General features: G+C 36.5%; 1 protein-coding gene across 1 annotated transcript; it reads right to left on the bottom strand.

Moving 5' to 3' along the window:
• Positions 1 to 9315: 9315 nt before the first annotated feature.
• nmur1b (neuromedin U receptor 1b) lies at positions 9316 to 10902 on the bottom strand. Its single transcript, XM_060921130.1, has 2 exons — positions 10023 to 10902; positions 9316 to 9593 (listed from the first exon to the last, which is right to left on the bottom strand). Exons 1-2 carry the CDS (start codon positions 10900 to 10902, stop codon positions 9316 to 9318), a joined length of 1158 nt encoding a protein of 385 aa, XP_060777113.1.
• Between the last annotated feature and the right edge of the window lie 2917 nt (positions 10903 to 13819).

The raw sequence follows: 13819 nt of genomic DNA, 5'->3' as shown, positions 1-13819 counted from the left end.
ATGAAACCAAGATCAACCTCAACCAGAATGATGGAAAGAAAAAAGTATGGCAAAGGTGTGGTATAGCTCATGATCCAAAGCATACCACATCATCTGTAAAACACGGCGGAGGCAGTGTGATGGCTTGGGCATGCATGGCTGCCAGTGGCACTGGGTCACTAGTGTTTATTGATGATGTGACACAGGACAGAAGCAGCTGGATGAATTCTGAGGTATTCAGAGACGTACTGTGTGCTCAAATCCAGCCAAACTGATTGGTCAGCGTTTCATAATACAGATGGACAATGACCCAAAACATAAAGCCAAAGCAACCCAGGAGTTTATTAAAGCAAAGAAGTGGAATATTCTTGAATGGCCAAGTCAGTCACCTGGTCTCAACCCAATTGAGCATGCATTTCACTTGTTAAAGACTAAACTTCAGACAGAAAGGCCCACAAACAAACAGCAACTGAAAACCACTGCAGTAAAGGCCTGGCAGAGCGTTAAAAAGGAGGAAACACAGCGTCTGGTGATGTCCATGAGTTCAAGACTTCAGGCAGTCATTGCCAACAAAGGGTTTTCAACCAAGTATTAGAAATGAACATTTTATTTACAATTATTTAATTTGTCCAATTACTTTTGAGCCCCTGAAATGAAGGGATTGTGTTTAAAAAATGCTTTAGTTCCTCACATTTTTATGCAATCATTTTGTTCAACCCACTGAATTAAAGCTGAAAGTCTGAACTTCAACTGCATCTGAATTGTTTTGTTCAAAATTCATTGTGGTAATGTACAGAACCAAAATTAGAAAAATGCTGTCTCTGTCCAAATATTTATGGACCTAACTGTATTGAGAAGCTCAAGACTAGAAAGTAAAGTGGCTAAGCTGAGCAGCTAAGTAGTAAAAAGAACATTCCAGACTTGTCTTAACCACAAACTTCTCAAGGATTTCCTTCTGCTTGCTTGCTAAATAGCTAGTTCTTGAAAATCCATGGTTTCTGAGGTTAATAAAAAAAAAAAAATACATCCAGGGTGAAAACGTTTAACACAAAAGTTTCTGTATATAAATATGAAACAGCAAAAAGAACGTTCAGTTATAATGCAGCTAATATACTTCGCTAATATGCCAGATACCTAATGTTATGCTAGTATGTCACCACCAGTGCTAGTCACGTTGCTAATTCTGTACACAAAGCTTTTTAATCTTGTTTAACATGAACAGAACATGATAATCTGTTTCATGATGGTCTGTAATATTTAACAGGCAAACTATTGTTCTATTTTTATTGCCGTGTTTGGAGCTAGCTGACCTGACACAGTATAAAAATCTTGCTAGCAGCATTTGTTAGCTAAATGTGATGGTCAATTTGGTCTTTTAAAGAGTCTTCTGTTGTTTTTATTCCCCGCTTGCTGAAAGGCCTGAAGGGGGATTATGTTGTGGTGATTTCCGTTCGTCCATCTGACTCGGAGAGGGTGCTCGCCTTCTGAAATCAACTCCTCACGATTTTTGGAGGAATTTCACAAAACTTGACGAGGAATTGTATGTTGACAGTATGAGTGAACTTCTAGTCCTTTATGACCTGCCATGCCTACTTGGATCAAAAGGTGCAGGCTATCTGCTGGTACCTCGTATAGTGAAGGCTATGTCAGGGGGTGGAGCCTTTTCTTACAAAGCCCCACAGTTATGGAACAGCATTCCAAGTAGTGTTTGGGAATCAGACACAGTCTCAGCGTTTAAATCTTGGCTGAAAACATGTATCTGTTTAATCAAGCCTTTTGTTAATTTTATGAGGTAAAGGTGTAGATCTGGAGGATCCTCAGGTATAGAGTGGTTTGGTAAACTGGGATGTATGGATGCTGTCAGTCCCCCACTCACTTGCTCACTTGGGTTTGTTGATGGTGTAGTGGCTGGCTGCTTTATGTCCCGGGGCTCCCTCATGCCTGTGTTACCTTCTGGCTCTCCCCTTTTAGTTATGCTGTCATAGTTAGTTTTGCTGGAGTCCCTGTTTGCATACTGCTCTTACTCTTTATATATCTAACAACCTGTCGTGCCCCCCCCCCCCCCAACACTATCTGTCCCTCTGAGTTATATGTCGATCCTGAGATTGAGATGCTGACCTCTTCTGCTCCTTGGACCTCCCTGATCCATCCTGATGCCCTAATTCTGGCTGGTGTCTCATCACATCGCTCCTGTGGAGGACGCCCCCATATGGACAGTCGAAAGTCGCACTTGGAAAACGCTCTGGACACTTACAGTAATGCTTTTATGCCTGAGGACGACAGTTGACTTGCTAACTTTCTGTCATGAGCAGTTTTGCACTCAAGTTTCCATCAATGAACAGTTTATAACTTCAACAAAACAGACTTCATATTAAAACTATAATGAATTTCCTGGTTACACAGTTATACTTTGTGACGCTATAGAGTACCATTATAGAAGCGAGTTATTTATAATCATGCTATCTGTTATCACCCAGATGAGGATGGGTTCCCTTTTGAGTCTGGTTCCTCTCGAGGTTTCTTCCTCGTGTCATCTGAGGGAGTTTTTCCTCACCACCGTTGCAACAGGCTTGATCATTGGGGATAGATTAGGGATAAAATTAGCTCATGCTTAGTCTTTTAAATTTCTGTAAAGCTGCTTTGCGACAATGCCTATTGATAAAGGCACTATACCAGGGCTTTTCAAAGTGTGGGGCGCGCCTCCCCTAGGGGGCGCCAGAGTTCTTCGGGGGGGGGGGCGCCACGTGAGGAAAAATAAACCAGAATAAGTTACTATTGCGGACATTTAGCGAACTTCAGCTAGCCTTTGCCAGAGACAAAATGGATCGATTTTTAGTACCTAAAGCTACAGTGAGTGAGGAGACAGAGTCTGGGCCAAGCAAAAAAAGAAGGAAGTATGACCACGATTATTTAAAGTTTGGATTTTCATGAACTGGATCTGAAGATGCTCCACTGCCACAGTGTGTTGTCTGCCAAGAGGTGCTCGCTAACGATGCTATGAGATGTTTAAAATGTGTAAAACAAGATGTTTTTTTAAAAAAAAGCACAGATGTTTAAAATGTGTAAAAAAAAGATGTTTTTAAAAAGCACAGATGTTTAAAATGTGTAAAAAATGTTTTTAAAAAAGATGTTTAAAATGTGTAAAACAAGATGTTTTTAAAAAAGCAGATGTTTAAAATGTGTAAAAAAAGGTTTTAAAAAAGCACAAATGTTTAAAATGTGTAAAAAAAGATGTTTTAAAAAAGCACAGATGTTTCCAATGTGTAAAAAAGATGTTTTAAAAAGCACAGATATTAAAAATGTGTAAAAAAGAGGCTTTAAAAAAGCACAGATGTTTAAAATGTGTAAAACAAGATGTTTTTTAAAAAGCAGATGTTTAAAATGTGTAAAAAAAAAGTTTTTAAAAAGCACAGATGCTTAAAATGTGTAAAAAAGATGTTTTAAAAAGCACAGATGTTTAAAATGTGTAAAAAAAGAGGCTTTAAAAAAGCACAGATGTTTAAAATGTGTGAAACAAGATGTTTAAAAAAGCAGATGTTTAAAATGTGTAAAAAAGTTTTAAAAAAGCACAGATGTTTAAAATGTGTAAAACAAGATGTTTAAAAAAGCAGATGTTTAAAATGCGTAAAAAAAAGTTTTAAAAAAGCACAGATGTTTAAAATGTGTAAAACAAGATGTTTAAAAAAGCAGATGTTTAAAATGCGTAAAAAAAAGTTTTAAAAAAGCACAGATGTTTAAAATGTGTAAAACAAGATGTTTAAAAAAGCAGATGTTTAAAATGTGTAAAAAAAGTTTTAAAAAAGCACATATGTTTAAAATGTGTAAAACAAGATATTTTAAAAAAGCACACGTTTAAAATGTGTAAAAAAAAGATGTTTTAAAAAAGCACAGATGTTTCAAATGTGTAAAAAAGATGTTTTCAAAAAGCACAGATGTTTAAAATGTGTAAAAAAAAAGATGTTTTAAAAAAGCACAGATGTTTCAAATGTGTAAAAAAGATGTTTTAAAAAGCACAGATATTAAAAATGTGCAAAAAAGAGGCTTTAAAAAAGCACAGATGTTTAAAATGTGTAAAACAAGATGTTTTTTAAAAAGCAGATGTTTAAAATGTGTAAAAAAAAAGTTTTTAAAAAGCACAGATGCTTAAAATGTGTAAAAAAGATGTTTTAAAAAGCACATGTTTAAAATGTGTAAAAAAAGAGGCTTTAAAAAAGCACAGATGTTTCAAATGTGTAAAAAAGATGTTTTAAAAAGCACAGATATTAAAAATGTGTAAAAAAGAGGCTTTAAAAAAGCACAGATGTTTAAAATGTGTAAAACAAGATGTTTTTTAAAAAGCAGATGTTTAAAATGTGTAAAAAAAAGTTTTTAAAAAGCACAGATGCTTAAAATGTGTAAAAAAGATGTTTTAAAAAGCACAGATGTTTAAAATGTGTAAAAAAAAGAGGCTTTAAAAAAGCACAGATGTTTAAAATGTGTGAAACAAGATGTTTAAAAAAGCAGATGTTTAAAATGTGTAAAAAAGTTTTAAAAAAGCACAGATGTTTAAAATGTGTAAAACAAGATGTTTAAAAAAGCAGATGCTTAAAATGTGTAAAAAAAAAGTTTTAAAAAAGCACATATGTTTAAAATGTGTAAAACAAGATGTTTAAAAAAGCAGATGTTTCAAATGTGTAAAAAAAAGTTTTAAAAAAGCACATATGTTTAAAATGTGTAAAACAAGATATTTTAAAAAAAGCACACGTTTAAAATGTGTAAAAAAAAAAAAGATGTTTTCAAAAAGCACAGATGTTTAAAATGTGTAAAAAAAGATGTTTTAAAAAAGCACAGATGTTTCAAATGTGTAAAAAAGATGTTTTAAAAAGCACAGATATTAAAAATGTGTAAAAAAGAGGCTTTAAAAAAGCACAGATGTTTAAAATGTGTAAAACAAGATGTTTTTTAAAAAGCAGATGTTTAAAATGTGTAAAAAAAAGTTTTTAAAAAGCACAGATGCTTAAAATGTGTAAAAAAGATGTTTAAAAAGCACAGATGTTTAAAATGTGTAAAAAAAGAGGCTTTAAAAAAGCACAGATGTTTAAAATGTGTGAAACAAGATGTTTAAAAAAGCAGATGTTTAAAATGTGTAAAAAAGTTTTAAAAAAGCACAGATGTTTAAAATGTGTAAAACAAGATGTTTAAAAAAGCACAGATGTTTAAAATGTGTAAAACAAGATGTTTAAAAAAGCAGATGTTTAAAATGTGTAAAACAAGATGTTTAAAAAAGCAGATGTTTAAAATGTGTAAAACAAGATGTTTTTTAAAAAGCAGATGTTTAAAATGTGTAAAAAAGTTTTAAAAAAGCACAGATGTTTAAAATGTGTAAAACAAGATGTTTAAAAAAGCAGATGTTTAAAATGTGTAAAAAAAAAGTTTTAAAAAAGCACAGATGTTTAAAATGTGTAAAACAAGATGTTTAAAAAAGCAGATGTTTAAAATGTGTAAAAAAAGTTTTAAAAAAGCACATATGTTTAAAATGTGTAAAACAAGATATTTAAAAAAAAGCACACATGTTTAAAATGTGTAAAAAAAAAAATGTTTTAAAAAAGCACAGATGTTTCAAATGTGTAAAAAAGATGTTTTCAAAAAGCACAGATGTTTAAAATGTGTAAAAAAAAAAGATGTTTTAAAAAAGCACAGATGTTTCAAATGTGTAAAAAAGATGTTTTAAAAAGCACAGATGTTTAAAATGTGTAAAAAAGATGTTTTAAAAAAGCACAGATGTTTCAAATGTGTAAAAAATATGTTTTAAAAAGCACAGATGTTTAAAATGTGTAAAAGAAAAAAAATAATGTGTACAGCAACCTTTTTTTTAATATGAATGGAACATTAAGTATAGCAACAACAAAAATTGTAAGGGGGGGCGCTGTTGTTTATTTGCTCTCTGGGGGGAGGGGGGGGGGCTAACTCTCCCACACTTTGAAAACCCCTGCACTATACAAATAAACTTGACTAGTACGCAGATTCTAATTTTGTTAAATTGGGTCACATTTTACCAGAGTTACAGCCCTTGATTAACAAAATTACACTTTGACAATTTCATGAGAGTGTGTTTTCCTTCTGAAATCAACTCCTCTCACAATTTTTGGAGGAATTTCACCAGACCTGGTAAAAGGCCTTGAGATATGTTGGTAGGATGCATTTTGTAATTTTGTTCAATTCTGTCACATTTTACCAGAGTTGTGGCCCTTGATTTAACAACCTTGTACTTTCACAATTTCATGAAGATGTGTTTGCCTTCTGACATCAACTCCTCTCACAATTTTTGGATGAATTTCTCGAAGCTTGGCAAAAGGCCTTGTTATATGACGGTAATACGCAGATTGCGATTTAATTTTGTTTGTGAAACTTTCCCCAGAGTTTTGACCCTTGATTAAATAACTTGTACTTTGACAATTTCATGAGGGTGTACATTCTTCTGAAAACAACTCCTCTTACAATTTGTGGACGAATTTCGCCAAACTTGGCAAAAGGCTTTGTTATATGACGGTTATACGCAGATTGAAATTTCGTTAAATTTGGGCAAATTTTACCAGAGTTATGCCCTTGATTATTAACAGACTTTGGCAATTTCATCAAGGTGTGCTTGCTTTCTGAAATCAACTTCCCTCACAATTTTTATCCCTCACTGGCCGAAAGGCCTGAAGGGGGATTGTGTCGTGGCGATGTCCATCCTTCTGTCCCGGGAAGGGTACTCACCTTCTGAAATCAACTCCTCTCACAATTTTTGGAGGAATTTCATGAAACTTGGCAGGATTCTTTGTGATATGTCGGTAATACGCACGTTGCAATTTTGTTCAATTCAGTTGCATTTTAGCAGAGTTATGGTCTAGTTGCCAGCAGGGGATATTGTGCTTCTAAAACCATTCTTATCTGAGTGAAGAACTTGCTCGTGTGATGAACGTGGTCATTTTTGGTACCCAAGGAAAACCAAAATGGCTAAAAACGCACAGTTCTTTCCTAGCTAGTAATTCAGACTTGTGTTTGTTGACATGAGAGGATCGTGGATGGTAATGTGGTGCTGTGCGACGTGTTCAAAACGTTCATCCATCTGTTCATCCATCTGTTTTTAAAATTAGGCATATCAGGTGAAAATTAAAATTCAGTCCAAATTGCTTGAAACTGCTCTCATTGAATTCAGAATTGAATGCAGAACAACATACTTTTTACAGAATTAAAATGTTTATCCGTTCTTCAGATATTACAAATTGAAGATTTAAAAAAAAGGCTTAATTTTTAGAAAACTGACGTAATATTCTGTATGAAGATCACATGGTCCAAAATGGGCCTCATTAACCAATGAGATCAAATGGTTTTTTTTTCTTCATAACTTTTTATTTTTCAAGATATTTACATGGAAATTGGCAGCACATAGATGGTTGCATACTGAATACAAAGTTTGAAAAATTAGTATAAACAAATTATGCAAATTAGTATTATGCTAATTAGGTAAAGATGTTAAATCAGTACTAGGGTGCATCAGTTTCCCCCTAAACATGAAAAGTTCCTCCGATCATGATGCATTTTTGTTTTTATGTTCCTTTTGGTAAGAAAACACACTGGGTGAAATATTTTGACAAAATGCAAAAGTTTAATGGTGGCACCAGGAGCTCAAAGTTATGGAAAAAGCTGCTATTTTACGACTTTTATGACAAAATTTCGATCACTTTTCATGAAACATTATGGCATCTTATAGAGTATACCAAATATCTTAGATACACATTTTTAGTACATATTCTAAATATATTATCAAGCACAGTTTGAGTTTTAGCTGTTCATTGAATCATTGTTCAACTACTTTTAAACAATACAAATGTATTATGAATCACATTAATGCTTCTCAATCCCTTGCAAAGGTTCTTAACATGATCTCTGGCTCACAAGAAATCAATAAATGGAGTCCAACATTGTGATTCAACCCTTACGCGAAAACATAAAATAAGCGTTTTTTGGCAAAAAATGAACCTCATGGTGCCGCCATTAGACTTTTGAATATGGTCAAAACATTTTACAGGATGTCTTTATTGGTGAAAAGGAACACCCAAACAAAAATGCATCAGATTTTATGAAAGTGAGGGCAAGTGATGCACCCTAATCAGTACACTCAATAAAGTAATAAAATATTATTTCTAATCCCCTCTTTGTGCCCTTTGTATTTCTCAGTAAGGCCTACTAGTGTTTATATGAAAGAATATAAATGATTATTCTGATTAATATTCACAGCTTTCAAGGCGAACCTCGAAAAAACTGTCTGATCCACGTCCAATAATCAATTCACATGAACGCAACTGAAATTGACATTTGTGTTTCTGACTTCCGGTCTTTTAAAATCTCATTCCGACCACGAAGATCTCAGTATTTTTCATCAAAACAACTCCAGTTATATTCTAAAATAGTTCTTGACATGAATGGGTTTGATTTGAAAAAAAATAAGTAGGTAAAGCTATGAAAACTCACTTCAAAGTCTCCAGTGAATTATAACATCAAAACTAACAGACGGAAAATTTTGCGGAATCCTTCATCAGAAACGGTGAGAGCCAGAGAACATCGCTATAAAATTTATCGGATTGATATTGACAAATAATCCAGTGGGAAACTGATCAGAAGAGAGAGAGCCTGACTGCTTTCAGTTTCCCCGATGTCGCGTGAGCAGAGTTTTTACTCCGTTGTACCGACTTCAACCTGCTGTTACTCCAAAAGTACTGAAGAGATCTTAACCAGATACGTTTCTTTGGAAAGCAGAAATTATAAGCTTTTTAATGATGGAACATATTCAAGAGTTAAGCAATGACAGGTTTGGAAACTTTGATGAGCGTCTGCACGGACAGTTCTCACAGCACGGCCAGCGAGCGTCTGATACGCCTATTAAAATGAGTAATTTGCTGATATTTAACTACAGCTAATAAAAGTCGCTGATACACTGTGACTGGTGTTGTGGAAAAATGAAAATTAAAAAAAACCTCATGAATTAATGATTTGGTTGTGAGTGTGAAGAAAAATACCTGCAAATAATAAGCAGCAGTGTGTAGTAGATCTGAGTGAGTGTATAGTGTCACCATGACTGAACAGCTTCTCTGTAGTTTATTTCCAATCAGATTACTCGTAATACTTCCAGGTGTCTCGTGACAGTCTGATTAACATCCACCAGCGACACAAATGTGGATCAAAAATAACAACAACAAAACTAAATGACATCACAGTTTTGAGAAAGAGCTGCTGGATATTTGCTGTTGCAAGCTATGTGAGGAAGAACTTCTTTTCATAATGTGGGTTGTGCGCCACCGTCCCTGTATTTTTTTACATCATGGTGCGAAAGGTGATCTGCGTAACGTTGTTGAATTTCTGCTCCGTCTTTCGGCACGCGACTTCCCGGAACAGCTGTCTGAACCGCGACGACATGAGGCTGTACAGGACAGGGTTAACGGCCGAGCTCAGGTAGAAGAACACTCCTGAGATCAGATGAACGAACTCGAAGGCACGATGCTTCTCTTCGCTCCAGTCGTTAATGTAGCTCCACATGACACGGTCGATGTGAAACGGCGCCCAGCAGATGGCAAACACCACCACCAAGACAACTGCGGATCAAAAATAACAACAACAAAATTAAATGGCATCACAGTTTTGAGAAAGAGCTGCTGGATATTTGCTACTGCAAGCTATGTGAGGAAGAACTTCTTTTTATAACGTGGGTTGTGCGCCACCATTCTCCACCATGGATTAACCAGACAAGTGGCAAATAATGCACAGCAAGAAAATCAAAGCTATGTCCTGCATTCAGTAATTCATGGAAATTTCACCTGATAACAGTACTCGCTCTGAGACCAGTTTTTAACAGACCAACAAATTATGCACTACTTAAGAAAACATTTTATTTTATGCCAAAATAAAACTCTAGTGTCCTGATCTGTTTTGCACTGATTTTCATGCAGGGGCCAATATTTTTGGAGCCACCCATATGCTAGCTTTCTTCCCATTGAGGGTCTGTGTGAGAAGGGACCACTCACACAGCATTTTGGTGACTTGGCGATGGCGTGTTTTCTGCAGCATGGTCTGCGCTTCCGATTGCCAGGCTTTAGCGTCGTTCTTCAGTAGCCGCCTTTCTCTTTGTAGCTGGAGTGCGATGAGCAGGTAGAGTGCACCGATGCTCGTCATGGGAATGAGAAAGAAGAAGAGCGCAGTGAGCTGGACGAGAAGCCCATAGATCCATGGAGGCTTCACCAGGCCACATATGGCCGACTCGGGAAAACTCTGGCCAAACTTTGGAGGCAACGTCATCATGCCATGCAAGCTCGTGTTGGGCAGAGCGCAAAGAAACGACACGATCCACAGTATCACGATGACCCGTCTGACGTGGCCATGTGTCATGATGTGTTTAACGCGGAGCGGATGGACGACAGCAAGGTATCTCTCGGCGCTGACTGCTGTAACATTGAGCACTGAAGCGAAGCACACCATTTCAAACAGGCACGTCTTGAAGTAGCAGCCTCCGGTTCCCAGCAGGAACGGATAGTTGGACCACAGCTCGTAAAGCTCCAACGGCAACCCCAAGAGGAGCACGAGCAGGTCTGAAATGGCCAAGCTGAGCAGATAGAAGTTGGTTGGTGTGCGCATGGAGCGGTGGCGCATGATAACGGTGCACGTTAGCGCATTGCCCAGCGAGCCGATGCAGAAGATGACCAAATAGCAGACGCATATTGGCAGAAAGAGCGGAGAACGGCGTGGTCCTAAAATCCTTTCTACGTATGAGCTGCGACTCTCGCACAAAACCGCCACGTCCTCTGAACTCACGTTCCACACGATGCACTCATCAGATTCTGGGCACCATGAAGGATCTGGGATCATGTACGAGTCTTGGGATGAGGTGCAGTTGTTGTAGGGAGGCATCGTTTAATAAAGATGGACACCTGCAAAAGATAGAATTGAAAATCTATTCATTAGTTTATCTTGAGCAAGCACCTTATCCTTATTCACGTCTTAAGGGCCAATCAGCGTTACCAATCCACCTACTGTCATGTTTTTGGGAGAACATGGCCTCAAGGTTAGAGATGCAGCTTTGCAACCAAAAAGTTGCTGGTTCGATTCCCTGGACCAGCCATAATGGCTGAAGTGCCTGTGAGCAAGGCACCTAACCCCAAACTGCTCCTTGGGCTGCCCACTGCTGTGGGTATGTCAGGGTCTTGTACGTTGCTCTGGATAAGCGCATCTGCTAAATGCCTGTAATGTCATGAATTGGAGGTGGATTTCCAGGAAAGACTCTGGCTCTACCGTTACCCTCATCAAGACGGAGAGCTTAATGAAGATGAGTGAATGTTGAGATGAACATCAGCAATTTGGTAAAAGTGGAACACAAGTGTCCTTTAAAGCGAGACGGCCTTTCGATTTCATAAAATTGCTGAAATTTAGTTCCCTTTGAAATTTGGTCATTGTGATTATTTCTGTAATGTCTTACAAAATATCAGGCCATTCTGTGGCTGGGAAGTTATTTAAGGGGATTCCTGAGCAAATAATATGCATGAAATTGCTTGCTTCGCACAGTCAAGCAAACAGAGGAAGTCCATGTCTGTGTGCATATGAAGGTTTACCTTTGTTTACCTCGTTGAGCGCCGGTATTTATTTATTAGTTTGGTCCTGTTTTTTTTCTTCTCGTTTTCTTTCCGTTACTGTAGTCGGTCTTTCACGTTTCATTCGCACACTCACGTCCTCTATTTTTCTCTCCTGTTTCAAATTTGTATCCCACAATGCCTTGCGTGAACGGGGAAAGCCCACCACGTGATGCGTGACGTAGTATCTTGTATTGGGTCATGGTGAAGCAGGAAAAAATAGCGGAGAATTTTGGGCCACGTGGTTTTAAATTCATTAATTGTTCTTTTTTTAACTAATAAAATTGGAAGTCTGTGATTTGAATTCAGTAGCTTTCGGTCCACTAAACAAAAATAATTGGGTGTCGGGGAAAATTCTTTTTCTGACCCACACTTGAAAAATCCGAAAGGCAGTCCTACCTTTTTTAAAAACAAACAAACAAACAAACAAACAAACACAAAAAAACCCACTCTGAAGTGCACTTTTGATTCTTAAAGAGAGAAATACTCCTAATACTTGTTGCTTGCGATAAATCCTGAAATGTCATGCACTCGAGTGCTTATAAACACTTAAAACTGTTATAATTACAAACAAATCAACTTGATCCTAAAAGACAAATAACAGATAAAAAGAGTGATGATTTCGACTTGTAAAAATAGTAGTTTACAAGAGTACGCTAATGTTACCTGTACTGTTTGTTCTCCATGTCAGATCATGCGATGAAGATCCTCTGATGATAGACCTGTGATTCAACAAAATGACTAGGTTCTGCTTACATTGTTCAGAAATCAATTTATGCAGAAAATGAGCTTGCAGAAACACAAAACATTTTTTTAACACGAGCCTGAAGTAAAATAAATATCTATAACTTTTTTTTTTTAAATTTTAATTAGTATGTTTCATTTACGTTTCGCCATCACCACTACTGTATTTGTAGTTGTTCCATGAATGTGGTCTTATCTTATCGATGGATTTTGAATGAGTGTTGTAGCACTGGAACTACTTTTAGATACAGTATTTCATAAACTGACAACTTTGAGCTGGGATATATATATATATATATATATATATATATATATATATATATATATATATATATATAATACGGCGTCCGTAGGTTGAACGATGAATCCGAAAAGAATACGTTCCAGCGCACCAGGAAAATAAAACCTCCATAAGAACTGTTTCACTGCCAATAATTTGTCATCACGCTCTCCGTGGCAGTGCGCCAGCCTCCTTACAGTTCTCCTAAGTGTTTCCTGAGAACCTGACACTGTTTACGAAGGGCACTCTGTCACAAGTCCATGGCAATAAACACAAGACCTGTGTTTACCTCAGTACCAGCATTTAACCCTCTCTAACAAACCCAAACATAGTGTTTAAGTCCAACATCATGGAGTATTTCCAGAAATGCTTTAAGTTCAGTCACTTTTTCCCTGTTGACATCAAGCGATTTTGATTTTTAAAGAAAAATGTAAGTTTGGAAATGAAATGTAGTTCTGTTATGAACAAACTAGCAGCATGTGTTCATAAACGGATAACCAGATAACCAGTTTATATGAAGAAATGCTAGCTAGAAGAACTAGCACATTCTTCATGAAGGTTACCTGCTAGCTCAGGCTAACTTACAGCAAACACAAATACAATATTTTTTTCCAGAAAAGTCTTTTTGTTCAAACCGTTTTGCTGCTAGCTCTGCTACATAATTAGCAATTTAGCTAACACAGTACGTATCCAGTAGGTACATTATTCTTGAGCAAAAGGGTTCTTCTTTTACAGATTAGAGGTTGTGTTTTGGCAGTGTTGCTAACTCAAAACGCGCCATTTCTTCGTAAAGATTTTATGCTAGCTCTGGCTAGTTTACTTATAAGGCAAATTAGCGCTTTTATTCAAGAAGAATGGGGTACTGTTGCTTGAGAAATAGAATTAGAGGCCTGTGTTTGACAGTGTTGCTAACTAGCTAGCATACCTTGTACGTTCATAAACGGCATTCCTGCTAGCTCTGTTACTTAAAAATCTCGATTCAAGGTACATTTCCATGTAACAATCTACAAGTTAGCTGTTTTATTCTAACAGCTAGTTTGCATTTGAAGAATGTGGTGGGGCTTTTTTTTTGAGAAATACAGTTGGATGCCTGTGTTTAGCAATTTAACAGTATGTTCATAAAGAGTTATCCTGCTAGCACTGGCTAACTTGCTACAAAGGGAAGTCAGCTCTTATG

This window comes from Neoarius graeffei, chromosome 1 (genome assembly GCF_027579695.1).
Source record: "Neoarius graeffei isolate fNeoGra1 chromosome 1, fNeoGra1.pri, whole genome shotgun sequence".
Taxonomy (NCBI): Eukaryota; Metazoa; Chordata; class Actinopteri; order Siluriformes; family Ariidae; genus Neoarius; species Neoarius graeffei.
This window is presented reverse-complemented; position numbering and strand designations above follow the sequence as displayed.

What these genes read in the sequence shown, in the direction of transcription:
- nmur1b (XM_060921130.1), bottom strand. Translation starts at nt 10,902, where the DNA reads ATGCCTCCCTACAACAACTGCACCTCATCCCAAGACTCGTACATGATC. An exon ending in CCAAGTCACCAAAATGCTGT is followed by an intron (nt 9,594 to 10,022) that starts GTGAGTGGTCCC and finishes TTTGATCCGCAG; the next exon opens with TTGTCTTGGTGGTGGTGTTT.